Raw genomic sequence first — 17,479 nt, 5'->3', positions numbered from 1 at the left:
TATCAAATGAATCAAGTCCTGAGCTTTACAAAGTATTAGATCATTATTCAAACACATGGGATGTAACATTATCCGTGGAGGATTCTTTGTTCCAATGTGGATGTAAGATGTTTTCTAGGATCGGTCTTGTATGCTGCCACATCTTTCATGTGTTGAAGAACAAAAAGATGCGCTTGATTCCGGAGAATCTGATTGGAGGTCGATGGTTGAAATCACCTCTAGTTAAGGCTGTGCATGTTGTCCGATTCGAAGATGTAGCAACGCATGTTTTTGTTGATGAGAAGAAAAATGCGCAAGCAATTTTATTGGGAGAAATGTTGGGTTTGTACCAGGCTGTATCTGTCAATATTGATCAAATTCATGAGCTGACATCTATAGTTCGTGAAGCAAGACAACAGATTTTCGCCGGCGGAGTAGTGACATCTACAGCACAGAAGAAGAAGCTAATTGAAGAATTTTATGGGGCAGAGGCACCCCAGGAAGTAGATGTTCAACCACCTGATGTCGTCAGCACGAAGGGATCTGGTAGTAGACTCCCGTCAAGAGTGGAGAAGGCTTTGAAGATTAAGAGCAAGCCTTTGCGTCAATGCAAGAAATGTCAGGAGTGGGGTCACCACGATTCAAGGAATTGCGACAAATTCAAAGAGAAAGAAAAACGACGCTCAAGAAGAAATTCTGAAGTTTGATACCATGTAATTTTTATTTTTTTTCTTGAAGTAACATCGGTTCAATGTCAGGTTTTTTGAAATTTCTCAGTTCGGTCTGTTTTGTATGCGACATTCTGATATTCAATAGTTTTATGTCATGACTCGAATAGTGGATTATTATTACCCAATTAACCCATACGTTTCCATGACTCAAATATTCGTTTATTATGATCCAATGATAAGAATTGTGTATTTTTGCTTAAGTTTGTATGATATGAACATTTCGATCGGAATGGTATAAGACCTTAGGGTACTCAGTAATGTGATGTCATGAATCAAATGTTGGTTTATTATGACACTAGTTGACCATAAGATGGTATGACTCATATATTCATTTATTATGACACATCATATTGTGTTTTTTTATCACACGGTGTTTCGTATGCGGAGAACAAGAAGGAAGCATTACAAGGTGTTTCAGAGTGCAGTTTTATACGATTAATTTTGGGGTATAGAAGTCCAATTTCACGTCATTATATGTGCAATTTTAATTCAAATGACTGAAAATTGGATGGAAAAAGGTGTAGATGTAGCTTTGTAGATATCAGCAGCAAAATTGGATAGACGACGTATTGGTATATCTATTTTTTTAATAATTGGTACAATGCAGCATGAGTTGGAGTACTATTACTAGTACATAGAGACTCCAAAAATGAATACAAATGAAATAATATATAGTAACAAAAAACAGCAAGCTGACTTATATAAACCATGGTCCTCAAAACAAGAATTACAATGTCTAAACATCATTTATTTCAAATAGTGGTAATCTATAAAGAAATGGACAATAATTTCACTAGTTTTAGTTATGACAAAAGTAGTGATCAGGATCCGTAGTTTGCTATCATCTTTTCTACGTTGATCTTTGTTTTCTTGCTCTCCTTCGCATAGTGTTTGGATGCCTCCTCTTTATTCAGTAATGCGCAATGGTTATTTCTTGCTAACAACAACACACGATTGTATTTAGCTCTTAGATACTGAAGCACACCTCTATTTTTAGTCGATAGTCCACAACTCCATTGACCCTCTCTTTCACCCATGTAGACTTCAAGGTGTCTGAGCAAATAAAAACCATTGTCCGCAATATTATCCGTTGTTCTCCAACTCATCTTCAACCTCTGAATAGGTGCATCGATCACTGCCTTGCATTGATTGTGGCAGCCAATCATGGTTAAATACTTATAGAAGAACGTCCTCTGCAAAACATGCAATGTCACCATCATGACGTAAATTCAAGGATATGACACCTTGAATTTCATGCAATAGATTTGGTTGTTTGCTATTACCGTAATCTATGCATTTAGTTTACGTCATGATGGTGTTTATTTTGTGTTGATTTATATTGATTCTGAGTTTTTGTTTGAGGTTTTATTTCGGCAGTTGAATGTTATTCTCTGTTTTGGATGTTTCTGTGCTTGATCTGGAAAATAGGTTGTGGATCTGTGTTGTTGTTGTTATTCGGTGGTTGTTTGGCGAATCTGTAGCTATGGATATACTTTTGGTCGGAGTTTGTCTCGGATGCTTGGATCCGGAGTGGATTTAGCATCCGAAGTTGGATCTGAACAAGGGAATCAAGTTGTGCATGGATTTTGAACTTTCTGCTCTCTTTTAATTTTACTTCGTCTAGTAGCCGTAGATCTGCCGTAGTTTTAATTGTTCTTCGTTTAATTGCCTTAAATTCTATCTGCTTCGTTTTGATCTACGTTCCATCTCTGTTCCTACTGAAATTTTTATGCAAATTGTTGGAGAAGATGATGTTGTTGTTAGTTAGTACTTTAGTTAGTTGCTTTCCAGCTTTTCATCTGTACTTTACCTTTTCAACAAATGGTCCCCACCGTCAGTTTATTTCCCAGGTCTAGGTAATTTAGAGAATAGTTTTCTTAGATCTAGTAATTGTCCCGCTTGTTCCAGTTAAATGCATTTTTCCTCTTTTATCTAGATCTAGTTGTTAGCGTAGCAGATTTCAACTCCAAGTTTAGTTTAATTTCCTCAACCCAAAATTGCGTGGCAGCAGCCAACCCAAAAAAAAAAAGTCCCGAATCCTTGAGCATGTTTAATTGCGCATTCATCTCTGTGGGATCGATCCCTACTTCCATGTGCTAATTTTAGTATACGTGGTTGAGGGTTTTTGAAGAGGTATTTATTTCTCTGTGTCCGAGCATTGATTTCTTCCTATAGCTGTGAAACTACTGATCTGTGAAACAGACTAAATAAAACAGTAATATTAATGAAGGTTTAAGTATGACATTCATATGCAATCAAATGTAATCTAGATATCGTACAATGAAGCCATTGTACAAGATATACCTTGTTGACTCCAATATATGGTGTACCAAAACAACTCTGTAATTCATTTATGTTAGTTCTATTTCTTTCTTTCATGGAGATTTTTCTGGCGATACCACCCTGCGATTCACTATGTTTGTGTAACAGAATTCTTTGGAAAAGAGTATCATGCATCAGACTAAAAGAGCAAGTATATCACATATATCAGATAAGCTTGTCATGGGTAAAAAAAATTTCTACGCCCGAAGAATACACTACCAATATCCAAAAACATCATACTAAACGCATATCTGAGTCATACTAAACGCATATCCGAGTCATACTAAACACATATCTGAGTCATACTAAACGCATATCCGAGTTTGGGTCATACTAAACGCATATCCGAGTCATGGAAAAATAAGTGATTAGTGGGTCATAGCAAGCGGTTCTTGGGTCAAACATCGTCATTGCACCATTACAAATTACATACTACTAATACACCAGTATTGAACTAGTTAGTACAGGCAGCTTGATTTTTCATCAAAAATTACATTTGTGTCCGGGATAGTCTTCAACTTACATTATCTACTACAAAAGACGGATGGAGTTCAAACGATGGCCCTTGGTCTGTAAGCTTGTTCAGCTGTGCTGTAATTTTGATCATGCGTTGCACAACCTCTATAAGCTCTGGTGCATTCAGCTTGTCCTTTGCCAAAGCTGTCTTCATGGACGCAACCGTTTCCTCCTCGCCCACCTCCACTTCAGGAATTATCCCCATCATATTGCAGGCAGTTGATGCAGCAAGCTTCATCGCTTCAAAGTTCTTGATTATATCAGTTAAATCATCCATACTTCTCACCAAATTCTCCAGTCCCCGCACTGCATCGTCACTTGCATCTGCGAACGCCTCCATCGCGGTTTCCAACTGCTCCTTTGGCTCCGACTCTTCTGCTTCAAAGACAACTAGCATTGATGGCCGAGGCAGCTTTTCAGGGTCACCTCTTTCTACCACACTTCCGCTCCCGATAGTATCACTGGACTCAAGCTCCATCTTCTCCCTCTGCCTGAGCTTTTCGCTTGTCCAACCATAAACGGTTGGGAAAACGCGTGACACTAGCAGTTTTTTTGTGGAAAACGCGATCCACATAAAAGGCCTGCAATTGAAGTGTAAGATTTAACAAGTTATAACTCATGCTTCAAGAATTTAAATTATATACATAATGCAAATTTGGTTAATGGAATGTTATTTGGAAACTGTATATAAACATACTGTAATAAAGACCATACCACCAAGAATGCAATTGGTCCTATGAAGGGGGCGTTGTTGGTTATCCTCCACTTCTTTGTTGCAACTGCCAGTGTCTCAAGTACATAAGCACACCAGTTGTATTCTTGCACAACTGACATGTCTCTGAATAAATAGTCTATATGAGTTCTGCACTTGCCATTCCCACATGGATTTATCAGCACTGTGTCTAAGATAAGAACGAAGATCTTTCGAAACCATTCACCTCCAGACTTATACTTCAAAACCTGCTTTATAAGGTCTTCTGGAAGAATACGACCAGAGTTTTTTCCTATTCTTCGAGCAACCTCCTCAAAGAATGATTTTTTTTTCTGCCTTTCGACGCGGTTGATCAACGTCCCCCCCATAGGAAGCCCCAAAGTCATGTAGACATCTTCAGGGTAAATAGGCAGTCGTCCGGTGTCCAGCTGTATTGTGCAGTCTATTTCGCGGAAACCTCTGACCAGGTCATAAGCCATTTTCCAGGGACCTCAGCGATGCAAAAATGCTTCAACTCTCCAAATCCCATCTCTACCACTTCATTCATCTGCTCTTCGTTTAGAGCTTGTAAAAGCTCTATGATTTTCCGCGGGCTGGCTTTGAACTTAAGCGTTTCGTGCCTTATTTTCTCTTCACCTGTCTCTGCTGTTCCAACAACCTCCTCGACCTTTTCCTTTCCTTTACTCTCCTTCTTCCCTGGACCCTTTTTTGGTAATTCTTCTTGTTGTATGACGTCAACCTTGTCCACCACTGGATTGCTTGTTTCCATAACAGATTCGCGAAGGCGCTTTGAGCCTGCAAAAATAAAATAAAATAAAATAATATTTATACTTCATAGTATTATCTCTTTTTGTTGTTTCCATTTGCATAATTTTAAGGCTCTCCTTAGCCCTCGCTCTTTTTCGTAAGATAAGTTCATTGGCCTTGTTTAAGGACAGACCAGTCCTGCCTACACCTACACAGATATAGGAAAAATCAATTATTTTTCCAATGATATAATAATTTCACATAGGATTCATTATAACTGCCACTTCCGCTATGATGAATTAAAACCTAAAAATACAGTAACGCAGACAAATGGGAAACAAATGGGCTGAAAATTTCAATGTCTTATTCAGTGTCACTGTCACTGTCACATTACCTACACAAGTATGACTTCATTCTTAGATGGAATAAGCATTACATTTTTTCTCAAATTTGCAAGTAAGTCATATTTTAAACAGTTATTACATGATTCAAATATGTTGTATACACATACATTACACACACATGCCATTTATATTACCACATCACAAACACCAAGTGGACAATCTATGACATGTTCCAACTGAATATATTTCCATTGGAACTTGTTTTTCTTCATGTTGCTGAATTTTTTACACATATTCCCTTAGTATAAGGAGCAAACTAAATCAACATAATGGTGCGTAGTGCTTAAATATGAAATCAGAGTTAACATACTATGACATGTTCTAACTTATTTGTTTACATAAAATTAATTTTCAAAGTGTGCAACAAAAAAATGTAAATTTATAACCCTTTGCAGCATTCATTACGTTTGCTTCCACTTCTTTCCCATTTGTAGTTGTGTTTGCATCCCCTATCAACGCATCTGTGCAATTCAATGATGTTAATATTAATACGTAACCGTCATAAAACAACATTTGAGTAAAAGACATATCATCGCAGTCATATCAAGTTATGATTTGGGTTAAAAGTAATTACCTTTTCCAGAAATGGTAGCAGCTACACCCGTCCCTTTAATTTTTTCTCCTTCAGCAATGACATTTGGAGGTGGTACTGCATCTGAAAAATCAACAAAATAGTTTCTCAAAAAGGGCAGGTCAATAAGGTAAGTAGATCTAACTTTACAGCCTCAAGATACTATGACATGTTCCCACTTAAGTATGTGTTAGAAATTATATTCAAAGATTTCAAACATATAATATTTACAACCTTTTTCAACAGTGACTACAGTAGATGCCGGTTCCATCCCTCCGGTAGTTGCTTCTGAATTCGCTGCATAAAAACGAGGTCAAAAGTCCGGCCTGCTCATCAATAAATAACAATTTTGTAGACGAGATATCAAGTTCTGATTTGTGTTTACTCACATGTTCCAGTATTCACAACGTCTTTTTTCTTTTCCTATCCATTAGTGTTTAACATTTACACAAACAAAGCATAATAGTACGGCCTTTTTACAGCAAATATATCCCACGTTTGTCCTATTATAATAGTAAATCACATCTTTCTTCGTTCACTCTACTCAAAACAGAGGTACATAATGTAAATACATATATGTTTAACCTGTATACCAAATCAGATCTCACAAAAAGAATTAAAACTTCATTCCTTCAAATAATAATCCAGTAAAAGGAATTCGTCATACCTTTCCATTCCTTAGGTTTTGGGGGTGCCTTCTGCTTCCCAGTATTCTGTTGATAGACTAGGTTACATCAAAATAATGAATTTGATTTTTGGTCAGATTTGAGTCGAGTTTCGCTCATATTGTAAAAAAAAAACATACCAACCTTTTCCGTCATGAGGCGAGTTTCCTGAAGATCTTGTTTCCACCATGGTTGGAGAAGACGGTACACAAATCGCGCTTCACAAGTTGAGATTTGAAGTCGATTTCGATGCCCAGCCGTGACCCTCTTCGCCGATAATGTGCCTAGTGTTTTGTAGGGTTAGGTGATTTTGCTTCCGAGTCGATTTAGGTGATAAATCGTGGGGAATTGTTAGGGTTTTTGGGTTTTCGTGGGGATTTTGGGAGAGAGAGAGAGGGAATTGAATGGCGCGGGAACCAAAGAATCAACTTAATCTTATGGGGAGTAATTATTATCCCAATAAATCCGCTCTTGAAAAATGGAAGGGCGTTTCATTATATTTCCAGTTCCTGTTTTACCCTTGCATGACACAGAACGATCCTATTATGACCCACGGAAATTAAAAACCAATCCAGATCGTGGCCTTTCATCTCCAGAATCTAACGGACCATATATGGTCTTTATTTCTTTACTTAGGGGCTTACTTTGGTAGATTAAAACCATATATATATATAGGGATGTATTCAAATCCTTTTCATATCTTTTGTCCTTTTTCCTTCTTAATCCTAGCCCCACGATTTTGTCATCTGACGGTTAGATTAATGCCACGTGTCATTTAATAATGCACATTTTCATTCTAATAATGCACAACGGCTAATAATGCAACATTATAGACTAATAATGCACATTTTCATTCTAATAATGCACAGCGGCTAATAATGCAACATTATAGATTAATAATGCATTGAACACAACCATTCAATTTAAGGATCCAAGGGCTGAGACTAAGAAGGAAATAGGACACTTAGGGTGCAAAGGAGCCTAACGCAATCCTATATATATATATATATATATATATATATATATATAGGAAAATGATCAATACAAAAATTGATCCCAATACAAAATCCAGACCAAATCATGACCATGAGATTTGACAATCTAATGGTCAATAATTAAAGAAAAACACGGAGGGTCATTATAAAGCAGTTTTAGGTCATATTATAAATTTTGGGGTTGAGGTCATGTTAAGATCCTTTTATGTCATCCTTATAATAATGACATAAAAATAAGCTTACGATGACCTAAAAATGACATATGTATGCTTGGTCCTGTATTTTTGTATTGAGATAAATTTTTTTTAAAAAAATAATTTTTTTTTTAATTTTGAATTATTTTTTTAAAAAAAAATAAAAAAATTTAATTTTTTTTTGAAAAAAATAAATTAAAAACGTTTTTATTTAATAAAATATGAAATTAATTCTAAATTTATCATAATTATAAGATAAAGAAAAATGAGTGGCCCAAATTTGGTCTCTAGTTCGGTCTTTAAAAAGGGTTCGACATTGATCACAACTCTCTCTCTACATATATATAGGGATGTATTCAAATCCTTTTCATATCTTTTGTCCTTTTTCCTTCTTAATCCTAGCCCCACGATTTTGTCATCTGACGGTTAGATTAATGCCACGTGTCATTTAATAATGCCTATTTTCATTCTAATAATGCACAGCGGCTAATAATGCAACATTATAGACTAATAATGCACATTTTCATTCTAATAATGCACAGCGGCTAATAATGCAACATTATAGACTAATAATGCATTGATCACAACCATCCAATTCAAGGATCCAAGGGCTGAGATTAAGAAGGAAATAGGACACTTACCGTGCATTATTAGAATGAAAATGGGCATTATTAAATGACACGTGGCATTAATCTAACCGTCAGATGATGACAAAATCGTGGGGCTAGGATTAAGAAGGAAAAAGGACAAAAGATATGAAAAGGATTTGAATACATCCCTTATATATATATATATATATATATATATATATATATATATATATATCTTCCTATATATATATGGTTTTGATCTATGAAAACTAGATCAAAATATATCTTCCTATATACTCCCTCCGTCCCAAGATAAGTGACCTACTTTTTTTGGGCACGAAATTTAAGGAATGGTATTTAAATAAGTTAAAGTGGAGAGAGTAAAGTATGAGAGAGGGAAAAGTAGAGGAGAGAAGAGAGAATAAAGTAGGTGGAGAATAAAGTAAGAGAGATGACTTTTTGCTAAAAATGGAAATAAGTCACTTATAGTGGGACACCCCAGAAAGGAATACAAGTCACTTATCTTGGGACGGAGGGAGTATATATATATATATATGGGTGCGATCATATCATAACTCATATTTATGTGATAACCTAATAACCCTATCATTTTATGGGTCAAAAGTATCATTTTTACTAAAAATGATATTTATACACGATAAAATAATATTTTTTCAGCATGCATAAAATGACACTTTTATTCCATAAAATGATATTCTATTCCATAAAATGATATTTTTCGTCCATAAAATGAGGGTTATTAGGTTATCACCATAAATATGGGTTATGATATGATCACATCTATATATATATATATATATATATATAGAGTTTTGATCTATGTAAAACTCATTCTTAATACAAAAATACAGAACCAAGCATACATAGGTCATTTTTAGGTCATCGTAAGCTTATTTTTATGTCATTATAATAAGGATGACATAAAAGGATCTTAACATGACCTCAAACCCAAATTTTATAATATGACCTAAAACTTCTTTATAATGACCCACTGTTTTTTTCTTTAATTATTGACCATTAGATTGAAAAATCTCATGGTCAGGATTTGGTCTGGATTTTGTATTGAGATGCATTTTTGTATTGATCATTTAGGGTGCCCCATTATTTAGAGTCACAACGTACATCCAATCTGGTGCTTCCATGTGGCACAAAACATGCAATATTTTAAACACAAAAATGCAATCTACTTGTATATGCATTTTCGCAGATTGCATTTTAGTTGTAGGTAAATTGCATTTTATAGTATTGAGTTTTGCATTTTCACATAAATTGCATTTTATATTGTTAAGTTTTGCATTTTCACATATATAAATGCAATCCGTCTATATATAAAATGCAAATTAAACAGTCAATATCTAAAATGCAAAACTTAGCAATAAAAAATGCAATCTGCATATAACAAAAATGCAATCTGCCAAAATTCATTTATAGCTCCTACAAATATATATTGCATTTTAGTGTTTACAATATTGCATTTTTTGTGCCACGTGGCAACACCAGATTGGATGTACGTTGTAACTTTAAAATTAGTTGTTATACTAGTACATCCCTATATATATATATATATATATATATATATATATATATATATATAGGGCATGTGATAGAATGCAAACTTATATATTGTACAAACTCAAAACTCCTCAACACAGCTTTCAATACAATATCAACACAATGTAAAATTTCAAGATTTTAATGTCAACACAGTCTCAACACAATATCAACAACATCAACCATTGACTACCGTTATAATTTTGTTGACATTTTCCTGTTGATGTTTTTTTTTGATCTGTTGACATTTTTCAATGGTCCAGATAATAGTTTTGAGTTTGTACAATATTTAGAGTTTTCATTTGATCACATTCCTATATATTATAGCACTCTAATCCAAAATCAAGACCAAATTTTCACCCTTAGATTTTAAAATGAGTGGATGAGATTAAACCTTACGAATCTCAATAAATAGTAGACAAAATATCAAAAAAAGGGTAATATCGTCATTATATTATCATATGATAATTTTCGAGAATACTTTTTTATATCAACATAGTGTATTACAAATATCAACAATATGACATAAGAATATTAACACTAGTACAAGAAAATATCAACACATATTTATTGAGATTTTTACATGGTTTTATTGAGATTTTTTGATGTATTTGTTGATAAAAATCTAGTTATCCACATTTACGAAAACTAAAATAAAAACTATCAAATTTCATCATTCGAACGTCGTCGGAACATATGCAATTGAAAACTCGTTGGAATCCTTATAAAATTATCTTTAATTTGATATATTTTTTGCGAAAAAATAATTTAAATCGAGAGAGTTACGTAAATTTAAAGTTTTAAGATGATTTTAATGAGATGGAATTGACATTAATACCCTCTAATTTTATTTATTAATTTTCTTAATTAAAAATATAATCCATGTGGCATTATTTCAACCACTAAATCTTCTAATCTAATGGCTAAGATTTAGTCTTAGTTTGGGATTGCTAATTAGTTAGCAATTGATTACTCCCATATATATATATATATATATATATATATATATATATATATATATATATATATATATATATATATTCCCCTATATATATATATATATAGGGATGTGTTAATATGACAATTCAATTTAAGATGACAACATACCACTAATTATAGCCATCCGATCTTGAAATCCAACCGCTATAAGCCTGCCACGTGGCAGACTGAATTAATTAAAAAAAATTACGGAAGTGTATATTAGAAAATCAGATTAGAATCAATTTCTCTCGCCCTTAATTCACGTATTTCCTTATTTTCAGTATCACAAAATCGCGTTCAATCTGGAAGGAAGATATTCACGCAATCGTTGTATCAATCAATTCATTCATCACATTCAATCTTCACGACAACAACATCAGTGAATTATGTCCTTCAATCACTGTAATTCATTCTCTAAATCCAGAACGAATCATTCAATTCGTTCTCTCAATTTCGATGATCAAATCGAATCCAGAACCGCAATTCGAATCAAATCTAGAACGAATCCTTCAATCAGTGCAACAATACGATCGAACTTCAATTGGTGCGGAGATTGACGATCCCGCTCCTCCTCAATTGGTGAATTCAGAAACGAATTACATTTCTCTGAACTTGCAATTGCATATTTGTGTTACAATTGCGTTGGTGAATACTAATTGATGTTCAAATTCATTATGATTCATTTATGAACCCATTGATTGTTGCTCATATTCGTTTTGATTTGTTTTTGATTAAGTTCTTATGGTCATACTCTGTTTTTTACGAGGTTGCTGCATTATGTAGTACATATTGCATTGTTCTATATGGCTAACTGCATTCAATTGCAGGTTAGGAAAGCAGTTCTGCAAGCCGATTGGTGTCCATGAAGGAGAAGGCCGTGAAGCTAAATTACCCCTAAGCTGCAATATCATATACCTTATTCAAAAATTCGGACTCTGTTTCTAATTTTAAATCAGATCCGTCCAAGGTCGTGAAGCTGATGACCAAACCATTGCGTCGTGTGGAAAAATGTGGAGAAATGTGTCCTCGTGACTCTATGAAATGTGGTAGAGGAATAAGATAGAACTTAGTTTGTTTCGAAGTACTTGAAGATCGTAATCGTATTTGTTTTTTCCTTACTAGATTGTAGTTTAAGTCCATGAATATTGCATTGTTATCACTCAGTATTTTCAAATGACACATTACTTTATTGAATTTGTTCATGATGTAGTTTATTGGAACGATTGCAAATTGTTCTCAAAGTATAGCTTACTATTGCTTTGTGGTGTTCAGATTTCACTTAATTACATTATTATTTGCACTACATGATACAATTAAATAGCTTGGGAAGAGTCTTTTGATGGTGATAGTGCGATCATTGATTCATTTTCAGCTGGAATTGAAGAGCTTGGGAAGAGTTTTTTGACAAAAATCCTTGAACTATCTTTAGCTGACGAGCATAAAAGTGTTGAGTATTTGTATTTTCTCAAAAAGCCGATTGTGGTTGAAGTACAAATACCATCAGTTGCAAGTGATTATGCAAGCCATGTGATGTCCATGAAGGAGAAGGCTATAGTTGAACAACAAACCATTGTGTTGGTGTGTAAAAAATGTGGAGAATTAGGTCACCATGACTCTAGGAATTGTAGCCCACAAAAGAAAATTAGAATAGTCATTTTGTTGTACTTTAGCCATTTTTATGTACAAAGTTTTACATTACCAGATTGCAGTATTGTTCATTAAATATTGCAGTATTACTACGACGATATTGCAGTTTACTTATTATTTTAATAAGTTTTGTTCCTGATTTAGTTTAATGAAAGGTTGCAAACCATACTATTGGCTTCGATCTATTACTTTACTAATTTCACACAACAATAGAATTAATTATTAATTTTATGCTATTGTTTCCAAGTTGCCGTCCATTTCAATAATTAATCTAACTTCAATAATTTTTAAGTACATATTTTTACATTACCAAATTGCAGTGTTACTCATTGAATATTGCAGTGTTACCACGACGATATTGCAGTTTACATATTATTTTAATAATTTTTGTTCCTGGTGTAGTTTAATGAAATGATTGCACAACACTCTATTTACTTCAATCTATTACTTTACTAATTCCACACCACAGTAGGATTAATTATTAATTTTATACTATTGTTCGTGTTCCCACATTGCATTTCATTTCCGTAATTAGTGTTTGTTGACGAGAGCTATTTCGTTTGTATTGAGATTGCAGTACACCGCTATATGAGTTTCTGTGCACCTAATAACTAATTGTTGTATAATTTTATGACGTATTCCTTAGTTAGATTTAATCTTATGCATGCAAATATTTTATAAGTAATGGACATCAAAACAACTATGGAAGAAAAAAAAACAATTCAAATTACATCACCAACATTGTCTACATCATAATAAAACCACCATTTTTCAGTACGAGCAGCTACCAAATATACATCAACCAAATCAGAATTCATGTTCAAAACACCAAGAGTTAACATCAACTTCGTCGATGTGCTTGCAATCAGTCTCAGGCCCTCCTATAGGTAGGCCACAAGCTACTGGATTGAAATAAGCTACAAGCCAATACCCGAGTCTCGGAGGTATGCAGTTCAATTTGAAGTTGATTAGGGCACCGAAGCCATTTCCATAATATCCCTCTTCTGCTTCAAGTTAAGTATTCCATGACATTCACAAACAATTCCGGCTCAGGGCCTTCACCCCCTTATTTACTTTCACCAAAACTACAAAAAACGAAGAGTATTTCCGTCATGATTACCAAATATTGAAATATTGTAAATGATGCACTGCAATATTGTAAATGATACACTGCAATATTTGGTGATAAACAATACTGCAATATTGTAAATTATGCACTGCAAATATATTACCATCAAAACTGCAATATCAATATCACATATTTAACAAGCACAACTCAGTACAGTTTAGGCATGCAACTATACAAATTTGTAAAAGATGAAATATATGAAATTGGAATTGCAAGATGCACATCATAATACACATGAATTCAAAATAGGGTACAATGCACTACACAAAATCCACAAATCAGTCAGGAAACAAGAAGCATAGAGCAAGCAACATAATTCATATTCATCAATGTTTTGTAATAATCAAAGTTTAGTAATACTTAATATAATACATAACTCAGAATTTTCAATAGTTTGAGAAAGCAAACAATTGGGTCATGGATCGAAATTGAGAAACCAGACATTCAAAGAATAACCACAAACACGCAATATATAATGCATTAGTATGCAATCACTTAATATAAGACATGCTATTTTTCAAAACAAACATGAACAAAACAAAATAGAATAACAAGCCTACCAAAATGAACATAACATAAACAAAATCTTCTAAATTAAAGTAATTAGCTAGCAGAAAAAACATAAAATAAAAAGAATCAAGCACAAAATCCACAAATCAGATAGCAAGCAAAAAGCATACAACAAGCAACATAATTCAGATTCATCAATGTTTAGTTATACTAAACAGATTGCATAACTCTAATTATCAATAGTTTGAAAGAACAAGCAATTGAGTCATGAATAAGGATTGAGAAAGCAAACATAATTAGAAACTAATCGACTCAGAATTGAGAAACACAAATCCTCCAATTGCGCCGCTAAACAGAGTAACTCAGACTTTACCTAGGTGTAGTCGGAGAAACAAGCAGCTAAACTCCGTTCACAATCGCCAACAAAAATCCTTCGTTTCGCCAAGCAAATCCCTACTAATCGTCGGTGAAATTGGATTTTCGAGGGTTTCCTTTCAATTCGCTGTCGCCGTCCCTTTTGTAATCGCGATTAATCACCGATCGTTGATGGCAATTAACTTTTGGTTTAAGATCGCCGATTCTCGAAGTAGTTGTGGCTGGAAATCACCGTTTCACGGCGTAGAGGCGGAGGCGGCAGATTTTGTGTGAGATTTTCAGAATTTTAGGGTTTCTATCGATTGTTTGAGGGTTGAAGAAGAAATAATTGCGGCACAGAGGAAGAGAGAAGGAGAGAGAGAGAGAGAGAGAGAGAGAGAGAGAGAGAATATAGAGAATGGCGTGATTGTGAGGAATATCCCCCAATCTGATTTGGTTTTTAAATTTATGAAATGACCAAAATGCCCACGACAGCAATTCGTAATACATTAGACAGCAATCTCGCGAAACTTAATCTTGGGCGTTGGATTTCCAGATCCTATGGCTGATATTGGTGGTAGGGTGTTATTTTATCTATGGTGGCACCATAGTGTGCCCCTATATATATATATATATAGAGAGAGAGAGAAGAGAGTTGTGATCAATGTCGAACTCTTCTTAAAGACCGAACTAGAGACCAAATTTGGGTCACTCATTTTTCTTTATCTTATGGTTATGATTAGCTTAGAATTAATTTAATATTTTATTAAATAAAAAAAAAAATTATTTATTTTTTATTTTTTTTATTCGATAAAAACTTGCTGGAGTAAATAATGAACTATATTCACTACATAACGAACTAAATGAATGTATATTATGAAGTAATTTTTCGCATTCATTATATACTGAATTTACTTCAACTGAAAGATAATTATGTCATAACACATTATGAAGTAATAAACTACTCCCTCCGTCCGCGAATAGGAGTCCCAGTTGAGTTGGGTGCGGGTTTTAAGAAAAATTTGAGTGTAATAATTTAAGTGTGTGATAGTGGAATGTGGGACCCATTTATATTATTATTTGCAATCAAAGTGGATTAAAATTAATTGCAGCTTCTAAATTAAGGGAAAAGTGGGGTCATTTTTTATACTCCCAAGATAAAATGTCTAACCGGGACTCCTAATGGCGGACGGATGAAAATGGCCAACCGGGACTCCTATTCGCGGACGGAGGGAGTAATAAAATGAAGTAATAAACTAATGAAATGAAGTAGTTGTAAACTAATGAAATGAAGTAATAAACTAACGGAATGAAGTAATAGCATGACTGGATGAAGTAATAAACTAACGGAATGAAGTACAACTAATAGAATGAAGTAATAACATGACTGAATGAAGTGATAAACTAACGGAATGAAGTAATAACCCTAAATCCAACTGAAAGATAATTATGTCATAACACATTATGAAGTAATAAACTAATGGAATGAAGTAATAAACTAACATAATGAAGTAATAGCATGAATAAATGAAGTAATAAACTAACATAATGGAGTAATAGCACGACTGAATGAAGTTATTTGCTCCATAACAATAACATTACTGAATGAAGTAATACACTAACGGAACGAAGTAATAACATGACTGAATGAAGTAATAAACTAACGGAATGAAGTAATAACCCTAAACCCAACTGAAAGATAATTATGCCATAACACATTATGAAGTAATAAACTAATGGAATGAAGTAATAGCATGACTGAATGAAGTAATAAACTAATAGAATGAAGTAATAGCATGAATAAATGAAGTAATAAACTAACGGAATGAAGTAATAGCACGACTGAATGAAGTAATAAGTTCATAACATACATTCATTTAGTTCATTATGTAGTGAATAGTTCATTATTTACTCCAGCAAGTTTTTATCGAATAAAAAAAATTTAAAAAAAATTTAAAAAATTAAATAAAAAATTAAAAATTATAAAAAATTATAAAAAATTAAAAAATAAGAAAAAAATGTTTTTATTTAATAAAATATTAAATTAATTGTAAATTAATCATAACCATAAGATTAAGAAAAATGAGTGGCCCTAATTTGGTCTCTAGTTCAGTCTTTAAGGGTGGATTTGTGGTTAATTTGGCCCTAATTATATAATATATATATATAGGGGCATGTTAGGGTGCCACCACCCCTTAAAATAACACCATACCACCATTTCTAGCCAATCATTTGTACACGTGGACGAATAATAAGCTACCACGTGGTAAAAAAAAATCTGGAAAAAGACGGGCATCAATGTGCTGGTCTTTATACAACAATTTTTCTTGAACAGCAATATCCGACACACTATACAACAATCTATAGATTGTTGTGTAGTGTTTGTAATATTGTTGTGTAGCGTTTATAATATTGTTGTATAAGCGGTGTCACGGTGTCATTTTAAGAGGGGTTGTCATTTTAAGAGGGGTTGTCATTTTAACACAAACATATATATATATATATATATATATATATATATAGGGTCTTGTTAGGTTGAGATTTATTAACCTAATTGAGAATTGAGATGCAATCTCAGCCACTCATCCAGAATATTTGTGAAATGTCAACAACATGTAGTTTATGTCAACAAAGGGGCATAATTGTAATTTTTTTGTTTTTTTTTTATTTATTTTTATTTTTTTTAAATTTTTATTTAGTTTTTTTTTCGTTTTTTTTTTCAACTACATATACAATTCATGTCAACTACACATCAAATGTCAACAACTTTATTCAATAAATACTACTTCCTCCGTCCCAAGAAAGATGACCCCTTTCTTGGGCGGCACGAGATTTTATGCAGTTATATTTTGTGTGTTAA

At 33.4% G+C, this 17,479-nt stretch overlaps 3 protein-coding genes across 3 annotated transcripts; 1 reads left to right on the top strand and 2 right to left on the bottom strand.

Moving 5' to 3' along the window:
* Positions 1 to 167: 167 nt before the first annotated feature.
* Positions 168 to 686, top strand: LOC125195208. The gene has a single exon (XM_048093391.1). The coding sequence runs from the start codon at positions 168 to 170 to the stop codon at positions 684 to 686; it is 519 nt and encodes a 172-aa protein (XP_047949348.1).
* A 2,818-nt stretch (positions 687 to 3,504) lies between these two features.
* On the bottom strand, positions 3,505 to 4,334 carry LOC125192506. The gene is made up of 2 exons (XM_048090101.1): positions 4,263 to 4,334; positions 3,505 to 4,129 (listed from the first exon to the last, which is right to left on the bottom strand). Exon 2 carries the CDS (start codon positions 4,120 to 4,122, stop codon positions 3,547 to 3,549), a length of 576 nt encoding a protein of 191 aa, XP_047946058.1. The 5' UTR covers positions 4,123 to 4,129; positions 4,263 to 4,334; the 3' UTR covers positions 3,505 to 3,546.
* A 1,393-nt stretch (positions 4,335 to 5,727) lies between these two features.
* Positions 5,728 to 6,998, bottom strand: LOC125192890. The gene is made up of 5 exons (XM_048090565.1): positions 6,792 to 6,998; positions 6,650 to 6,706; positions 6,217 to 6,279; positions 5,986 to 6,066; positions 5,728 to 5,872 (listed from the first exon to the last, which is right to left on the bottom strand). The coding sequence occupies exons 1-5, from the start codon at positions 6,835 to 6,837 to the stop codon at positions 5,763 to 5,765; spliced, it is 357 nt and encodes a 118-aa protein (XP_047946522.1). The 5' UTR covers positions 6,838 to 6,998; the 3' UTR covers positions 5,728 to 5,762.
* Positions 6,999 to 17,479: the final 10,481 nt, after the last annotated feature.

Source organism: Salvia hispanica, chromosome 6, assembly GCF_023119035.1.
Source record: "Salvia hispanica cultivar TCC Black 2014 chromosome 6, UniMelb_Shisp_WGS_1.0, whole genome shotgun sequence".
Taxonomy (NCBI): Eukaryota; Viridiplantae; Streptophyta; class Magnoliopsida; order Lamiales; family Lamiaceae; genus Salvia; species Salvia hispanica.
This window is presented reverse-complemented; position numbering and strand designations above follow the sequence as displayed.